This window comes from Lontra canadensis, unplaced genomic scaffold, assembly GCF_010015895.1.
Source record: "Lontra canadensis isolate GAN:19392208 unplaced genomic scaffold, GSC_riverotter_1.0 scaffold2, whole genome shotgun sequence".
In the NCBI taxonomy this organism is placed as follows: Eukaryota; Metazoa; Chordata; class Mammalia; order Carnivora; family Mustelidae; genus Lontra; species Lontra canadensis.
In genome coordinates, this window is record NW_022630996.1 from 4,579,021 (window position 1) to 4,597,478 (window position 18,458).

The following is an 18,458-nucleotide window of genomic DNA, read 5'->3' on the forward strand; positions in this document are numbered from 1 at the left end:
ACCTCGTGCTCTAAACCATACACTGGCTCCTGCTGGCAGTGGTTTGCAGGCCGGGGATGTGGTCCAACAAAGATACAGGGAGGAGGGGGGGAGGAGAGGTGGGGTGGGAAGAGGGGTGGTCCTCAACCCACAAACCAGGAAGATCAGGTGGTCCTCCCTCTCTCTCCCTTAGAAAGTAGGGTTGGGTGGGATTCACAATTGTCACATGTCCACAGTTATGCAAGTTTCTGCAGAGAAGTTAGGAGAGAGAACCTTTCCAGAGCAGGTGCTCAGCAGCGTTGCCAAGCAGAGCTCGGGATTTATAGGGACTCTCCTTCACATTCCTCCCATGCGCCATATACCATAGGGCAAGTTTATAAAGAAAAAATAACCAAAACGAACACAAAAAGACTTCATGAGAGGGGCGCCTGGGTGGCTCAGTGGGTTAAAGCCTCTGCCTTCGGCTCAGGTCATGATCTCAGGGTCCTGGGATCGAGCCCTGCATCAGGCTCTCTGCTCAGCGGGGAGCCTGCTTCCCCCCCTCTCTCTGCCTGCCTCTCTGCCTACTTGTGATCTCTGTCTGTCCAATAAATAAATATAATCTTAAAAACAATAACAACAAAACTTCATGAGAGCTGACAATACTCAATGTTCCAAGAAAAGAAAGTAGAAGATTCACCCAGAGTTTAAAAAAAACAAAAGAAAACATTAAAAACCTGAGTTAAAAGAACCAAACAAGGAGAAAAACCAAGAGGCTAGAAGTTAACAATTTTGCTTAAGAAAAAGGTGAGTGAGACAGGAGGAAAGCTAATCGAAAGTCCTAAGCACTACTGTTTCCAAGAGCAGATGGTGGACTGGAAAATGAGTTGGTAGATACACAGACCAACAGTAGGCATGGGGAGGGACAAAGTAAGGAACGCTAAGGAGGGCATAAAAACAAAATTCAAGAGACGGCAAAAAAAGTAACCTTTGAACATATTAAGAATAAGGGAGTGGACTTCGATTAGATGCAAAGTAAAAATTGATGACAAATCTTTATCAGAAATGAGGAGGAGAAACCAGGGAACTGAGGCATATCATCAGATAAATGGAGAAGAACTTGGCCCCATGAGAGGCCATGAGCCAGATGAGGTTTGTCTCCTCCTTTCTCCCCATGGTGGACAGTTGCTGGCCTGCCTGAGACCCCCACCGGCTCCCCTCTTCCCCTTCAGGGAGCATCTCACACCCCAGCCATTTTTCTCCCTGTTCTGTACTCGAAGTTACATTTCTCAAATTCCTCAAGAGTCCCCCCTCTATTTCACAGTCACAGGAAGTTACTTGCAGCATGGGGGTGGGGGGGGTGGGGGCCCAACCATTACCCGCTCGTCTAGTAGCTGCAGCACTTGGCTGAAGGGCCCTAGTGGTGAGCTCAAACGCCACCCTCTCCCAGAAAGCATTCCCAGCACCCCTCATCAAGTAGAAAAGGCCCCTCTCATCACCTTCCTGTCTCAGAGTTTGGGACTTTTGGGGCACTTGCCACTTGCAGACAGAGTGATTTGTTTCCATCTCAGAGTTCTCTCTAGGATCAAAAATTCCTTGGAGCACCCCACCTAATCCCATGCCTGGTACATTATCAAGCCTTAGTGCCTATTCTGTGTATGAACAGTGAGGAGAGGATGGGAAGGAAAGAGAACAAAAGAGAACAAAACGGGTGAAATTTCAGAAAACGGAGAGAGGGACGGTGGAATTGGGGGCAGAGAGAGCTGCCAGCCACCCCTTCTGCCCCTGCTCCTCAAATCACATCAGGTGAGGCATCTGTGTCCTCGGGCTAAAAGGATGATTTGACACAGTGGGGAAGAAGGTGGGGCAACTCTCTCCTTCTCTTGAGTAGTAATAAAACCAAACCAGCTTTGATTTGCTGGGGTGTAAGCTATCCAACTTATGCATATTTTACAACCATTTTTTTTTTCTTTTTGAAACCCCAGGCTAGATTTTCTTTCCTACGAGGTGGTTCTGGGATGCTTTCCCTAGCAGTCTGTCACTGTATCCTCAGGAATGAGAACTGATTTTAATATTCGTCGGAGCCAAACAGAAAATGTGCTTCTAAAAGCAAACAAAGCCTTACAAACACAAACAGCTTTTGCAAACTCTCTAGTCTCTAAGGTTCTGGAGTTGGCTCTCTCCTGGCACCCTGGGTGTTCTCTGTGCCCCTGCTCTGGCTCCTTTGCCTCCGCCCAGGCTAGGGCCTTCCTTGCCTTGGTGTCCTGTCCTTGCTACTCACAGGCGCACTCTCTTAGCTCCATTTATGCCCACGGCTTCAGCTGCCGCCTCCACGCTACTGGGTCGCCGAGTGATGTTTCCAGCTCGGTTCCTGAACCTCAAACTCACGCGTCTGGCTGCCTATTTGGTATCACTTGGCTCTGCCACAGGAACTTCAAACTCAACCTATCTACAGTAAAACCGGGGGCAGCTGGGAGGCTCAGTGGGTAAAGCGTCTGACTCTGGACTCTTGGTTTCGGGTCGGGTCATGATCTTGTGGGTGGAGGGGTGGAGCGCTGGGCTCAGCAGGGAGTCTGCCTGAAGGTTCTCTCCCTCTGCCCCTCCAGCCCTCCCCTCTCTCTCCTTCGTCAAAATAAATAAACAAATCTCTCTTTTTTAAAAACATAAAGTAAAATTGATCAACTCCTCCAGACCTGTTTCACTTCCTATATTCCTCGTTTGGCTTACGAGCACCACTGGCCATCCAGTTTTCTTCGAAATGAACTTTGGGAACTGGCCCAAATTCCTCTTCCTCTCTCATCCTTTATAACCTTGCACAAAATCAACCTCCCGGTCCCATCAATTTGACCTCCTATCACTCGTATGTATCATCCCCTTCTCTCTCTCTCTCTCCTCTGCCCCCATCCAGTTCACTCTCTCATCATCTAGTGTTAGGGCTACAATGGTCTTCTTGTTAATCTCAGATGAATCCTGTTAATCCACAGGCCAGTTCTACTGCGCACACTTCTGCCAAAGCGATCGGACGAACGCAGTTGGACATGTCACTTCCTTGTTCAGAATTCTTCTGTGGCTCCCCTTCGCCCATGACGGAATCTCCCAAAGTCCATCTGTGAGATACTAGGAGCCTCATGAGAAGTTCCTCGCTAAAGGGCTTCTGTGGGAAAGGCTGTGTTTGAGCCACAGTTTGCATATTCACAATGCCTCCCGGCATAGCCAACATTCTGGTCACTTCTCCAGTTTAAAAAAACGGTCTGTTTAACATAGCACCTTCCAACTTATTTGACCTTGGGGCCCTTTCACATGTTACATCTATTAACACCGTGGAGAACTATGTTCTGTAAAACACATTTGGACAAAGTCTAGCCTGGAGAACAGAATCTATGTTCTCGTGTGTGGCTGCTGAGGACCCTCACGATGCAGTCCATAAGTTCCCCTGCATCCTCTAGCGATTCTTTCATCTCCTGTGATTAGAGCCCCCAGATCGTGACTATGCGATGCCTTTTCTTCTGTCCAGAGCACCCTGTCCTCACAGCCTTCTTTGTACTTTGCCCAAGAGGCCCTGGAGACAACTCTTTGAGTGGGCTGGAGGACCGGTCTGTCTGCCCGGCCACCCTCTCAGCTGTGAGTGCCTGGGAGCACAGTACCCAGAGGACAGATGATGGAAGAAAAAGGATGTTTGCCGTTTTAGCAGAATGTGGAAGCATTCTTTTTGCAGTGGTGTAAGGAATTAAGAGTTGGCTACGTAGCGAATAAATTACCTTATTACTAATTGTTTTTCTTTCAGGATTATTCTATGATCGTTAAAAAAAAGGAAAACAATCAAATAAAACTACCTGCCAGGACATTTGTTACTTGTATTCAATATAAACATCCTGAAAATGGCACCTCAATTTTTCAGTCCGGAACCTTTTCTCACATCAAGAGGCATGTTTTACCTGTAACGCTCTTATCTTTCCTATAGTCTCCACTGAACCAAGGGAACCTTCCTCGTTCATCCTAGAAATTCTAGTTTTATGCAAACAAAACAAAACAAAACAAAAAACCCCAAACCCAGATTCTCTTCATTTTAAAAGAATCTGGCTGATTACAACCAAAATTTAAAAAGTCTACCTGTCTAAAAATGTTTTTAGATCTTCTGGATTTGTAAGGCGAAAAGAGTAAGTAAAGGTGAAAGTGGGAATAAATGTAAGTGTGTGATGTCTAACCTGTACGGAAATTCAGACACACCCCTCACTCATGGGACTAGTGACTTCAATGACAAGAGCCAGAGTGCAGAGGGATGCTAGCTGATGTGACCTCCTTGAGCTGTGCGGGCTGGTGCAGCGTCAGGATAAGCGAGCAGGACGTACTTCCATTCACTCTGAACGCTTATCCCTATGTCATTCCTGAGCCAGGTCCTGTTAGCTACCTGGACACTCCTCTACGAAGGCACTGACGACATTTTCATAATCGAAAAGGTACCTCTCACAGCAGGTGTGTGGAAGAGGCACAGGCTTTTCCAGGAATTTGGCTCCCCAGCTGTCAGCTGGAATCCAATGAATCCAATGAAGGATCCATGTAATCCCACCTGCGTTCATCCCATTACAACTCGCCCTGAGTCGTAAACAAACAGGTACAGCTGCTCTCCCTGTCCGGACCCATTTGTTCGTGTTCCAGGACACAGGTGACAGTCCGAAAAGCCACCCTTTGCCTTCTACATGCAGAAAGAGCTAACATCAGGTTTAAGCTGCTATCAGGGAGCTACGGGGTTTAACTCCCATCTGTAGCCCTCGTGAAAGCTGACCGTGAGTCTAAGTAAGGCCCACCTACACACCCGTGTCCTAATAACACGCACAAATGGAAGTTTTTCCTTGGAGAACAAACCACGGAGAGTCCCCTGGTAAAAGACGTAGTCGTAAGTGGAGGGCAAACATGTCCAACAATATCGACAGGCTTTATTTAAGACAAGGACAGAAACCGGGAGGCTGCTCAGGTTTTCATTCCTGGCTCTCCCACTCACTCAAGTCCCTTACCCTCTCTGTAATCAGTTTTCTCCTTCCTCTCCTCTGCACTGTGGCTCTCATATGGCTTTTCGCAGGAGTGAATGTGGAGAGACACTTAGAATGTCACTAGCTCATAGTAAATGCTCAGTAAAAGTTCGCTATTCTTGCCATACTTCCATTTTAAGTGGCAATATTGCACTTGGGGATGCTGACAAAACCTGGCTGGAGAGCCAGCCTAGGCAGTGGACTGGTACAGGAGGGGGTGAATCACTTGCCTCCAAGTGGCGTCCCAAAGCAACAGCCGACTCCTACCGCGCAGCCCACGGTCAGCATGTCAGTGTAATAGTATGGCTGCTACTGGGGGAGAGACAGACAGACAGACAGATGGGAGGGGCAGGGAAGGGGGCCAGAGAGGAATGGAGAACAAGCAAGGGTGGAGAATAAGGCAGAAGGGGAGGCTTAAGTCACAGGGAATCAGAGTGGCCCCCTCCTCCCCAGTGATTCCCAGGCCAAGTGAAACTCAGTTAGTTTGGCAAACAGGAAGTGACCTCATAGCGCAAGTCCAAACACAGAAAATGAAATAAAAGATAAATATGTGGAAGGCACGTCAGCCAATAAGGGATCATCAGAGAGGGGCTGGAGATGGGGATGGCCCAGGGCAAGAAGTGTCAGTAGCAAGAGAAACAGAAAGGACTCCAGACAAACAGTACCAGTAAAGCCTGCGTAAACCAGCCGCCAGCCACAAAGGAACACACAGCCCTCTGGTAGAGAAGTATGGGTGCCTGCAAGCCAGGGGCTGCGATCTGGGTCACTCTTTGAATGCCCACGCACTAGTCCTGTTGGCGAGCACCCTCTCCACCCCAAAGGTTAGGCAGCCACTCCAACCCCCTTCCAAGTCGTGCTCGGGGAACAGGGTAGGGAGGAAGTGGGACTTGCCTCCAATAGGGGCTGCAAAGCAGCATCCCACGCCCACCGCACAGGCCGACACCAGGAGATCAAGCTGCCCAGACACGGTCTGCAACAGAGAAGCACGCAGGACGAGGAGAGTAGAGGGCTGGGGCTGGCAGCAGTGTTCATGAGGGATGGGGTGGGGGCTAGGGAGACCAAGGGACAGGGCTAGACAGGAGGGCAGCAGAGGAACTGGCCAGGGTGCAGGTCTAGAGCAGGGGTGTGGATCAAAAAGGGAGGGGTGTCTTGGAGATGGCAATATGTGGCTGGGGTAGGCGGGTGGGGGTATGTGTGAAGAGGATAAGGGAGCGTGGGTTAGCGCAGTGCCCCACGTCAGCATCGCGGCCAGCCCAGCACAGACAGCCCTCCCGAGGCCCCGAACACACACAGCCCCTCCCTCATTTTACTTTCTCAACCTTACCTCATAGACTCCACAGAACATCGACATAAACCTGCTGAGGACAGCAGCACAGATGCTGGCGATGTGGACAAAAGGGCCCTGAGAGAGAGAAGGAGTGGACAGGTCAGGAGCTGGGGGTCCAGATGGGAGATTTGTGGCTCCAGGCACTGAGCAAGGTGCCCAAAATACAGTAGTGAGCAAGACAGAGGGTGTGCCCTCGGGATCTACAATCCAGAGAGCAAGGGGTGGGGTGGGCCAGCATCTCAGGGAAGCTCTGGGGACAGAAGATGAGGGAGGGTGAGGGGAGGAGGAGGCAGGACAGACGAGGGTACAGTGGGGGACTAGAGAAGGCACTCAGCCATCACAACTGAGCAGTATCTCCACTGAGATGAAGTTGGGAGCCACATGCATGTCAGGAAGAACAGAGAACAGCAGGGGCAGGAGCCCTGGTACAGGAACAGCTTGTGTGGTTGAGGGACGGGAAGAGCTTGTCACCCAAACACAGTGAATGAAGGGCAGCTTGAGAGGCCCAGTGACCAGAGAGAAGCCAGATCCCCATAGGTCTCCTAGGCCCCAGTAAGAAGTTGAGGTTTTATTGTGAGAAGACTGGGAAGCCATTAGAAGTTCCGAAGCACACGTCAACCAGTACTGACTGCTTTTTGGAAAGACGACTCTGGCTGCCATGTGGATCCCCGATTGTAGCAGGGCAAGAATGCACAGCAGCGAAACCTTGGAAAAAGCACAGCCTTTTTCTGGGTCTCAGCTTCCACATATTAAAACAAGGAAATTGGTGCTCAACTGGGGGAGACTCTCTATTCCCCCCAACCCCGGGGACATTTGCCAGTGTCTGGAGATATTCTGATTGTCAAAACTGGGGGGTACTCCTGGCATCTAGGGAGTAGAGGTCAGGGGTACTGCTAACCTCCTACAATGCACAGGGGAGCCCCTCAGAACCCAGAATTATCCAGCCCCAAATGTCCACAGTGCCCAGGCTGGAGGCTCTGCTCTAAGTCACTACCAGCTCAGACAGGTCTGTCATTCTGCGTCAGGACTAGGAACTTCCTGAGTATTGATTTCCTTCCCCAGTGCCCCTTGGCGCTGCCTGTTCCTGGGCCCGGGGCTCCCTCTGGGCTCAGTGCTGCCCTCTGCTGGAGTACCAGTGGACCTACCTCCTTCCCCACAGGAATGCCACTGCCCAGCCCCGCAGTCAAGGCCACAACCTTGGCCACAAAGGCCTTGAGGGTGAGATATTCCTTCAGGATCACCCCACGGAGTATTGTCTTCATTTCAGGGATTCCAGAGCCTAGAAGGGTCAAAGAATGATTATGCGCAGCTTCCAACAAGAGGTTCAAAGGGAGAGGAATGTCCAGACAGTGGACCTGGCGATGGGGGTGGGTGGGGGGACGATGGCAGAGCAGGGGAAAGGGTTGTCAGGAGGGCTGGGAGGAGGAGAAAGGGGACTGGAAAGGTCTGGAGGCCAATGAGATTGTGCTGACGACATGACACGGGGAGGATGGGGTCAGTTCTCACCAACAGCCTGGGGAGAGATGAGGTGGCAGAAGAGGGCACTGAAGAGGATGAGAGTTAGTGGGAAGGTGACCCAGACCAGGTACTGCAGAGGCAGGTTGGGCTGCATCTGGTAATAGCTCCACTTGTAGGCTGCAGAGACACGAGCCTGGGTTCAGTCCCAGGGTGGCGGGGATGTCGCCGCTCCCCCACGGCCGCAGCGCACTGGTGTGCCGTGAACGTCCTCATGCCCCGGCGATGCTGCCGACCCCACTCGAGCAGGCACACTGTTAGCAACTGTGCCGGCTGGCCCAGAACTGAGGGGTGCCTGGGACTCGGGGTAGTCAGTGCTCAAACCAAAAAAGTCCTGGGAAAATGGGGAGGAGTTGGTCACCTAATTAGAGGGGCATCGTCAGCTTGGCTGGTAGCAGGTGAAGGGGCAGGAGAAATGGATCTGGGTCCAGATCTGGTCTTATCCTGGGCCAGATCTCCTCTGGGCAACACCTGCCTCCCCGAACACCCAACTTGTCCTAGGTAGGAACTCAAGAAACACCCATCGTGAGGGAGAGGCTGAAGGGCCCCGGTAAACCTACCCTGAAGGGTTTTGGCACTGACATAGTCCATGCTCCAGCTAACCAGAGCCATAAGCAGTCCCAGGAGCACCAGAAAGATCCAGTCTTCTCCTAATTTTCTTCTCATCACATGTCCCAGGCGGTGGACACAGCCTGAGAAGAGGGAAGGGCAAAGGAGAGCAGCTATCCAGTCACCACTGTGGGCTCTGACTGAGGACTGGACTGGAAGAGCGGGGCCCCCAGGGTCTTGCTGTATGGTTCATTCACCAAGCTTCTATTCACCTCTCTGCCAGCTGTGCCCCTGTCCCTTCCAAAGGCACCCCAGTCCAATTCCCCTTGGGATACCTGAATGCCTTCTGAAACTCTTGTTTCCTGGGGGGCAAGTGGGAGAGTAGGGAATAAGGCAAAGTGAGAGGAGACAGGGAGGGATGCCTTTCCTTGTTGCTAGGAGGACTCCAGTGTGGATATGGGGAGGGTGGAGAGTGGGTACTTCACAGTTATTCTCCTAGACCCTGTACTTCCTTCCACTCCAGATGCCTTTAGCCCACAGGCCCCATCACCTTGACATTTAGAATAGTGATCCTCATCCTTGCTGTCCACGCTCTCACTGGAGCCCGTCTTCTTGGGCATCCCTGTGTCCTGCTCCTTGTCTGAGAATTGCTGTTTGTAATGACCATAAATCTGGACACAGAGAGAATGGGAAATGTCTGTTTTGCTGGAGGTAGAAGAAATAGATAAGAGGGAAGCGCAGTGACCTGCAGGGAAAACAGCTTTTTAAACTCCTGGGTGTTGAGGGCCTAGCATAGGACCCTTTTGTGGCCGAACCCGCCCTGAGCTCTCTGCATGCTTCTACTCCTTACCTACCTGTCCATCCCCATCCTCTCTCTGTCTGCGCCCATCTTGGTCAAGGGAGGCCTTCAAGGAGGCCAATTCCTACTCTGCAGTAGAGGCACAGGAACTCTGCTAAGACTGGACATCCGTGTCAATTAGGTGTTTTGTTCCAGCTTACGGTGTTTCAGCCTCTGTCTCTCTACCATCCTAGCCACCCCCTTCCTTCCTAGGAATCCTCACATGGACCCATGAGGACAGACAAGAAGGTGACTCTTGGTTTTTCCATCTTGGTGTGTCTGGCCTTTCTTGAGGCCCCTCAGATGCTCTGCCAAGCTCAGAGAAAGCCCATCCACCTTGCCTCCCTGTGCTCATGTGCACAAACAGGAGCCAGTCCTGGTAAGGGACTCCCTAGACCAGGATAACTAGATGCTCACTAAGTGTGGGGAGGGCAGAGTGGTACCCCTCTGATCTGGTAGCCCTCTGCTCTCATTGCTGTGCAGAGCATGTGTGTTTGGGGCACGGGGAGCAAGGGCTCTCACTGCTTTTAGTCTGTCCTTCCCCAACTGTACTAGGTCTGTCCTCCGAGGCCAGGGTCAGGCCAGGCCGTGTTGCTGGTTCTGGGAGAGCCTGGGTAAGAGAGATCTGATTTCACAATATGAGTGGCAGCGTTTACGCCCCAGTTCTGGACAGGCGCACACTAACGGCCTGGCTCATGGCTGTTTCATCTTCTGGGATGAGGTTAGTGACTGAGGGAGACAGTGTGTCCCTCCCTGTCCCACCTGGCCTCAGAGGGCAGACACTACCCGTGCAGTTTAGGGCATGTCCCTCTCCACTTGCTGTCTCGGCTGCCTCTGGTCCTAGGCTGGTGGAGGTGAGGGAGGGGGTCCTCCAAACCAAACCCTGGCTGGGAAACACCTAAAGGAGCCAAATCAGAGCCAGCTGGTTCAGGGCTGAGCACAGCATCAAAGCAGGTCTGGGGAGGGAAAGGACGACCCAAATCTGAAGGGGATGCTGCGTCTGGGATTCATGGACAGAAACACCAGTGTGTGGAGCAGGGAGGCTGGGCATGGGAAGGACAGCTGAAACAATGTCGACAAAATATTGCTAATTGTTGAAGCTGGGTAAGGGGTGCTTGGGGATTCATCATATGAGTCTATTTTTAAGTTTGACATTTTCCATAATGAAAATTAAGACTTAAGACTTAAGTCCAAACCCCTTGTCTTTGCTTTCAAGCCAACTCTACTTCCCAAATTAATTTACCATTCCTTTCCCGCATGAAGCTCCATGCTAGTCTGCCTGGTCTCCTGTCAGCAGAAAGTGCCTTTTACTTTTCACTCTCCCCACCCAGGTAGCTTGGTGAACACGGTGAGAAGAGCCCAAGGCCATGAGCAGGGGTCTTTCTGTCCAATCCCATCCTGTGTTCCAAGGCCAGAGCAGGCTCCAGCTTCCCTAGGAAACGCCCTCCCTTCCACTCACCATTCCAGCCTCCTCTGACTTTGTGCCCCCCCCCCCCCCCCCTCCCCCCCCCCCCCCCCCCCCCCCGCCGCCCCTTTTCCCCAGGGTTGCCTCATGTTGGGGACTAAGACTGCAGCGTGAATCTTACAGACTCGTGGCCCCCAATGCTGGCATCACCCGTGAAGTCCCCCTCAGGTCCCCACCCTGTCTAGATCCCCCTAATCACTCCTAGACCTATCTTCAGCTAAAACACTTTTAAAGTCTGGCTTCCTGGTCCTGACAGGATCCATCCTGTGATACTCTACAATCGCCTTTCCTCACTGACCCTCACTCACTTCCCTGTCAATCCATGGCAACCTCAGAAGCTTTCCTGTGGTCGTGCCCTCCCATTTCCCCTTTCTAGATGTCTGCGATGCACCACTCCCCACTCCTGGGCAGGGAGGTTATTCCTGGATATCCCTGGACACTCCCAATCCCCTCTCCCCAGGAACATGCACCTCGACCTTCCCAGGCCCCTACCACTTAATAGGTTCTTATCTGATCAACCCTTCCCACCTAAAAGTTTGATTGCATTTCTTCTGCTCCTGTTGACCCCGGTGTATCTTTGATCACTCACAAGCAATCCAGTTAGTTTCCTCTACTTATCTTAGCACCTTCCTTCTGCCTTCTCAGAAGTGTTTGTGCGTGTTCTGCTGAGGGTCAGGAGGGAGAGCTCTGACGGTGTCTGCATTGGGGTGAGGGTGTAAGACACAGCTTGCACACACAGGGGTGTGGGTTCCCATGCCTATCACTCCATGCAGGTTATGTAAGCACGAGCTAGTCCAGCATGTGTCGCTGTGCCGGTCCCCCCAGGATTCGGGTGTTCCGTTAGTCAGGGTTATATAAAACCGCATGGGTCTCTAAATGCATGCTTGGCTGAGCTCGGCCCTTTGAAGGATTTTCGTATTTTGAACACATTACCATGTACTTTTTTAAGTTAAAAGATTAACACTTTTGCCTCTTCTCACCTAATTCCTAATTTCCCCCAATCCATCACACAACTATCTCCTTGATTCCACCACCCTTTCCCCTTAGGACTTTACCTGTGTGGGGCGGGTGTTGGCACGGGGGCCTGCATCCCTCCGGAGCCTGTGCTGAAGGGCCCCGCTCTCAGAGGGCAGTCCGTAGCTGGTGCAGTGTTCGAAGGGCACATACTGGTACTGGGGAGCACTACCCCACCAGCTTTGTTCGCCCCCACGCCGCAGGGACCCAGCTGGCTCCATGTTCCCTCCCTGGGCCAGGCCTTGGCCTGCTCGCCCCCGTCCTCCTCCCAATACAGCTCCTTAAGCCTGTCCTCTTGCCTGTCCCCAAGGCGTCTGGGGCAGCATGCCCACCCCCAGCTATTTATAGCCATCTCTCTGTCACATGACCCCCCCCCCACTGCCACATCTGATCTGCTTGGGGTCGAAGCAGGTGTGAGAGCAGTATGGGGGAGGGGCTGGGAGGAGAACCTGAGGGACAGCCCCACAGGGAATTCCCTCAGCAGGGCCAGCGGCACTGTCCCCCTCCATAGCCACAAGGAGGCTTCCAGCCCCAAGGCACTGGGCCCTCTATAAATATTGCTCAGACCAGGACAGAGAGCAGCTCAGCATGCTCTCCAACCTTCGTGCTCCCAGGGAGTGGCAGATCTGCACCCTCTTCCACGCGTGGAGAGGTGAGGGGTGGCCACTGGAGGGATTCTAACGTCTGGGAACACGGGAGGGTAACTCACCGGAGAGAGCAACTGGTGCCTTTCTGCCCGCTTTTCCTGTTGGGCTGCTCCCAGCTCAGTATCTTCCCAAGACTGAGTCCTCATCTGTTGGACCAGCTCTCCCAACCCATCCGATTTTCAGTTTTCTCCTCCAGCTTTGCTATTTCTATCTGCCAGATGCTGCTAATAATGCTTTGGTGTCATCCCCTTGACCCCACCCTTATTACCCATTGGGTGTGGGAAGCAGGGGTAACAGCCATGGATTCTGGCCTTTCTCCCACTTCCCAGACAGATATGTCAATCACACCAGAAGCCTGGACTCTTCACGGAGGGACTGAGCTTCTACTTAGACTGTGAAGCACCTGCCTAGGTCTGTCAGGGCAGGTTAGATAACAGGGGAGAAGGGGAAGTGGGCCAGAGGCGTGCAGGAGGCCGGAGTCGGGGCAGGGAGTAAGTTTATCTCATCACAAGTCCCACAAACATAAAAGATGAGGGGAAGTACTCTGCTCTTCTTCCCTTTTCCAATCAATAAACAGATTTTGGCCAAGGCCAAACTACTTTATCCGCTGTCACTTTTTAAAAAAACGGATTTTCCTAGGACATTCCTTCCCCTGTGAACTCTTCACCTTAGAAGAAGTTACAAACACGAGCCAATGTATAGTTTACAATCTGTCACTAAGTAGGGTCTGCCCCAGAATATTCCAAGTTCAGGGACAGCAGAATAGGGACACCAATCATCTGGTCTACAGTTAAATCTTGATCTCAGCTAACTGAAACCACCCAAAGCAGGTGAGACAGATGCCGTTAAAAGCAGGTTGTCTGGGGCACCAGGTTGGCTCATCTGATGGAGGATAGGGCTCCTGATCTTGAGGGTATAAGTCGGGCCCCATGTTGAGTATAGAGATTACTTACAGAAATAAATCTTTTTTTTTTTTTAATAAAAGCATGTTTTCTAACATAAATCCTACAGCTTGAAGGCCTATAATCCACCAGCAATGATTAAAAACATATGACAGTTTGAGGGACTTGAAGGCTGTGACTTTCACCTTCTCTCTAGGCAGAATGAACATAAGAGATCTAAGTATTAGGTATAAAATGAAAGGAATATTTCTTAATAAGGACAGTACAGTGCCAAGGTGAAGGTGGATTCTTTGGGGGGTTTCGGAAACAGAAAGACTGTCACCTGTTTGTGGAGCATGGCTCTCCTGAAGGGAGCCAGTTTTTACAAGGACATCAATAATCCCGAGAACACAATTACTATTTCTACACTATTCCTTAGAAAATCAGGACCTGGTTACAGATTCCAAGATTTGAAGGCCAGTGGGACCAGGAAAATCCTCATTCCACCAAACCAAGTAGAAATGCCAGCTGCAATTCTAAAGACCAGATCCTGAAACTGGGAGGGTCAAGGAAATGTACAGCGGCTAATGCTAGAGAGCAAGGATTTGTAATTATCTTGAGTTTGACATCACAAAGAGTTAAAATCTCATGGGCTACCAACCTTTAAGAGAACAAGAAAATAAAATGTAAACTATGACTACCCTCCACCCAACAACTCACAGGGACCGGTGCTTAGGGTCTTATTTGGAAGATGGGTTTCTAAGGAGTTCTGTGAAAAGCTCCAAAATCTGGAAACAAACTTGTAAGCATGCATGCGTTCTATTAGGTATGTATATTGTGTAAGTAAGTATTCTTCTGATATTTTGATTTTCTTGAGGTCCATGATACCAAATAAAACCTAGAGGCTTCTGGAATTGCTATTTGAAGGAAGGCTGTCAAAAATAACCATAGTGTGTGTTGGAGTATAGGTGGGTGCGAGCGAGCCAGCCCCTTGGCATTCCATCAATTTAAGCATGAGCTTTCTGGGTTACACCCCTGTTTCCAGACCTCTTCAAATCTGGCCCCCCAGCCCACTGGACAACACACCATTATTCTTTTAAGGGCTTCTGGCTGTCACTTTCCCTTTGCACATCCAGCCTGGCACCAAACCCAGAACCACCTACTTTCTAGTATCACCTAGGCAACAGTGACCCCCTCACCCCACACTTTCTCTCTAGATGTACTCACTGGTAGTCATTTCTCCTCTACTCCCCATTGGACCTTGCCCCACAGATCTTGAGAAATCCTTGGTCCCTTCCAAGGCCTACAGAAGACCTTCCTGATAGCCCTGGACAGGTCTCTCTCTCCCACTTCTGGTTTTTCAAACACGATACACTTTTTGCCTATTCTCTACCTAGCTGGCACAAAGATGGAATAGTCTTTGGTCTCAGGCTCATTCTCCCAGTTCAGTGGGAGAAATCTTTCTTCCCCCAAAAGTGAGGGGGGGAAAAAAAAATCTCATGCTAGGAAGCCCCAAACACAATACTGTTAGCAAGAAGCGTATACTCAAGGTAACATTTTCACATCCTGACCTCAGTTTCTACAGAAAGGCAGTAACTTGGGGGGTTATGGTAATAAAAGAAAACTCATCAGTGTCTGCTCCGAGAGTAAGCACTGAGTATGAATGTGTCATGGAACTGAAGCTCACTGTGGCAGATCCTCAAGTGTCTGTGGTGCGCTAATACCTGCTAACACCATGTTGTGAGTTTGTTTCATCCTCACAGGGACCTTTTGAGGGAGAAATAATTTTCCTCCTTCTTAGCTAAGGGAAACTGAGGTTCCATGAGGTTAGGTACCTTAGCCAAGGTCTCCAGTATCTCAAAAGTTTTGGGCCAGCTTTCAAAACCTATTTAAGTCTGAGTTCGTGGCCTTAAAGCTACATTTCTTCCTTTTTTGTGTATTTGAAGTCTTTGAGCCTCATTTCCTTCTTCTGAAAAAAACAAAACAAAACAAAACAAACAAACAAAAAAAACAACTAGGAAAATGACTAGATCGTGGGCCTGCAGGGAGGGCAGACTGTAAAGGTGAAAGTGGTCCCTTGCCGTGGCCATCGTTGCTGTGTTCCTCCTCTGACCAGACCAGATGCCTGCCCTGCCCGCCCCTCAAATAGAGGCTCCACTCTCCTGGCCCACGTTTCCTCTTCCCCCTTACAGGAAGCAGGATGGAGGAGAGCAGCAGAGAAGGGCAGCCCCCAGCTCAGGGAGGGGGATAATTTTAGCAGAGAATCCCTGGCAGAGGTAGCAGGGGGGAAGGGAAGAGAGCTATGAAATCCAACCTGATACTCTCATTCAAGGGCGGGGTGGGAAGGACACGCAATCTGAGTCAGAAACCAGCGCCTCGCTCTGTGATTCCCAAACGTACACTTCCAGAAAGTTTGCTTATGCTGGAAATGGGCACTCTGCTTACTCCTATGGCTCCAGTAATTTCTTAACCTCTTCGAGGCTCTGCAACCCTTCTTCTCCTGAGGACAGCCGCTGCTTTCCCCTGCGGTGCAGCCAAGCAGTGTCAAGAGACTTTTCATGCCTTCCTGTGTTCTTCAGCCAGTTCTCCTCCCTCCACTTGCTGATATGCCTCAGCTCAACTTAATCTCTTTTTGATCTTCCTCCTCCTCCTATCTCCCAACCACTCTCCCCCAGGTCCCACTGATGCTTACCACCAAGATGTTCCTAAAGAATTTTCCATCTCCTTCCATGGCCCACATGCACTTACATACTCGTCTCTCCATGCACATACTCTGGACACATTGCAACCCAAGAATTTACCAACCTACAGAGCCCACTGCTTAGATCTCTTTCATGCTGCCCTGAGTTCTCCCACAGTCCGTGTCCACTCTAGAAAACCTTAAATCCAACTTGGGGCCACGGAGATTCTATAATCCTCACCATTTTGTAATTCCAGCCCAATCTCTTTCTCCAGCCTCCATCCCATAATCTACATAATCCAGAAACAACACTGCTTGCTAATAACTCTTAGGTCACCTCTGACCCTGAGAAATCCCAGTGTCAGCTATATTCTGGGCAGCTGCCTATGGCCATGACAGCTGAGATGGGTCCCCACCTGTATATGTAACAAAGATCGTGGCAGCAAAGGGAGAAGGGTGTTCAGCTCTGTTTGCCTTGGGATGTGGTGAGGGGTGCTGTGAAGGGCCAAGAAAATGAGAATATATGAACTTCAGAAGATTATCTGTGGAAAAAGAGATGTCAGGCACACATCAGCAATAAATATGAGCATTTATTTGGCACCTGAAGGCAATATAAAATCCTGGCAGTGGGAAATGGAAAGGTTCTATCACCTAAATACTTCCATATGATACTGATCCAAAAGCAGGACTCAGCAAAAATCTCCAAACCCCCCGGCTCACACAACAAGTATTTACTGAGCATCTGAACTACTACAGGCTGAGCACTGTGCCAGGGATCATGGGAGATGTGGAAGATGGCATCTGACACATGACATCTGTCTTCACAAGCTAGTACTATCAGTGGATAAAACAAAACACTTGAAAAAACCTAGAGTATAAATACTAAACTGTGTATATTGTTCAAGGGAAATTTTGTCCAGAAGTAGGGTTCTAGCCAGGGTTGCTTTCTTCCTTCACCCAAAAACATTTATTGAAGACCTACCATGTGCCAGGTGCTGGGTATATACTGGTGAACAAAAGAAACAGAGACAAGGTTTCTATCCTCTGGGAGCTTACAACCTAGTAGGGGAAACAGAAATGACCAAGTGAAGCAAGCAAAAACGTAATTATAAATTGTGCTAAGTGCAATGAAGGAATTAAACAGAATGCAGTAATGAAGAAACATGGAAGATTATTTAGACAGAATGACCCAAGAAGGCCTCCACAAGAAGGTGGCATTTAAGCCAAGATTTGTGAGGAATGGAGCTCAGTAGACCCCAGAAAAGTGTCTGTGATGGTCCAGGGCGGGAAAGACCTCAGCATGTTTGAGAAACTGGGGATGGTGCTGAGACAGTCACTTAGAAGGAAATCAGCCTTTAACGAGGTTCAAGGGGAAGGTAGGAGCCATATAGGCCAAGGTTAGGAGTTTGGACATTACTTCAGGTATAACAGAAATCTTAGCAGGGGAGTGAGATGATCAGATTTATATTTAAAAACCCCAAACCAAAATCTGTCATATAGAGATCAGATTGGAGGGACAAGAGAAGTCCCTGAAGAACAGGGAAAGCAGGACACATGGCACAGATAAAGAAGATTTCTAGGGGACACAGCACGTACAGCCAACAGCCTCTCTAAGATGGAGACCCGGGAGAAGGGAAAACGGGCCATATAAAATCAAAGGGGATTTAATACTGAAACAGAAAGCAGGAACAAGCTACCACATTATATCTGTGAGCAGCCAAATGATCCAATTAAAGTAGTATATTAGACAGATTTGGTGGCAGCAGTAAACAGGATGAGAAGAAGGTGAAAGGGGAGAAACAGGAAGTAGGGAGATAACAACTAGGATGCTTTTTTAAGAAAAGGACATTTCAGAGGAAGCAAAAGATAAGGTGACAGGTTAGAGTATGAGGAAGCGTACCACCCTAATCTGCCTCTGCTAACACTCTCTGCTGAGGTTCATCTCAGTAACCAAGCTCAGAGAGAGAATCTCTGATTAAGAAAACTCTGGAACTTCCCTGAGCAAAGATCAAGGAGTTCCAGGTACCAGGGGTCCTCAGTAGGATTCCTTGAGCCCAAAGGAGCCAACTGCGGAGCGAAGAACCCCAGCCTTCCACTGGGTGGCCTTGCGGTCCCAACCACATGGGTCCCGACCACACACGCGAAAGCCATATGCCGCCAGTCCTGTCTGCCCTTTTGAGGCAAAATGAAAAATGTCTACTTTGAATCAGAATGCTTTCCAAACTCTCAGTCTGGGATAAATGGGGTGGAAATATGAAAGGAAAAAGAAAGGGGATGGTTTCCGAAACGTCTCAGCTAATGTAATAAAAGCAATTACCAAAGTGCTGTCTACCAAAGACCTGGGGGCAGGAAGTGAACACTAACTGTGGGGAAACCCACATGCCCTCTCCCCATAAAGACACTGTGCTCTTAATATCATCGGCCAGGCTCCTCTACTGCAGCTGCCCATCCGGCCAGAGTCCGCTCTACAGGAAGGGAGCTGCCACAGGAGGGGCTGGCCTGTGGTCCCTTGCACCCAGGCGGAGAGGACGGGCAAGCTCCACAAGCCCTGGGAGAT

The 18,458-nt window shown here is 50.1% G+C and overlaps 1 protein-coding gene across 2 annotated transcripts in view; it reads right to left on the reverse strand.

Moving 5' to 3' along the window:
• Positions 1–11,987, reverse strand: part of CLCN1 (chloride voltage-gated channel 1) — a 29,580-nt gene extending 17,593 nt beyond the window's left edge. The window contains exons 1-7 of one of the 2 annotated variants that reach the window (XM_032867034.1): positions 11,735–11,987; positions 8,927–9,047; positions 8,388–8,519; positions 7,819–7,947; positions 7,458–7,591; positions 6,310–6,387; positions 5,216–5,294 (exon numbers count right to left, since the gene is read on the reverse strand). In XM_032867034.1, coding sequence (XP_032722925.1) covers positions 5,216–5,294; positions 6,310–6,387; positions 7,458–7,591; positions 7,819–7,947; positions 8,388–8,519; positions 8,927–9,047; positions 11,735–11,914 — 853 coding nt within the window. In that variant the 5' untranslated portion in view covers positions 11,915–11,987. Of the gene's footprint in view, positions 1–5,215; positions 5,295–5,876; positions 5,956–6,309; positions 6,388–7,457; positions 7,592–7,818; positions 7,948–8,387; positions 8,520–8,926; positions 9,048–11,734 lie in introns of both variants that reach the window. The other variant, XM_032867035.1, reaches the window with a different exon arrangement.
• Between the last annotated feature and the right edge of the window lie 6,471 nt (positions 11,988–18,458).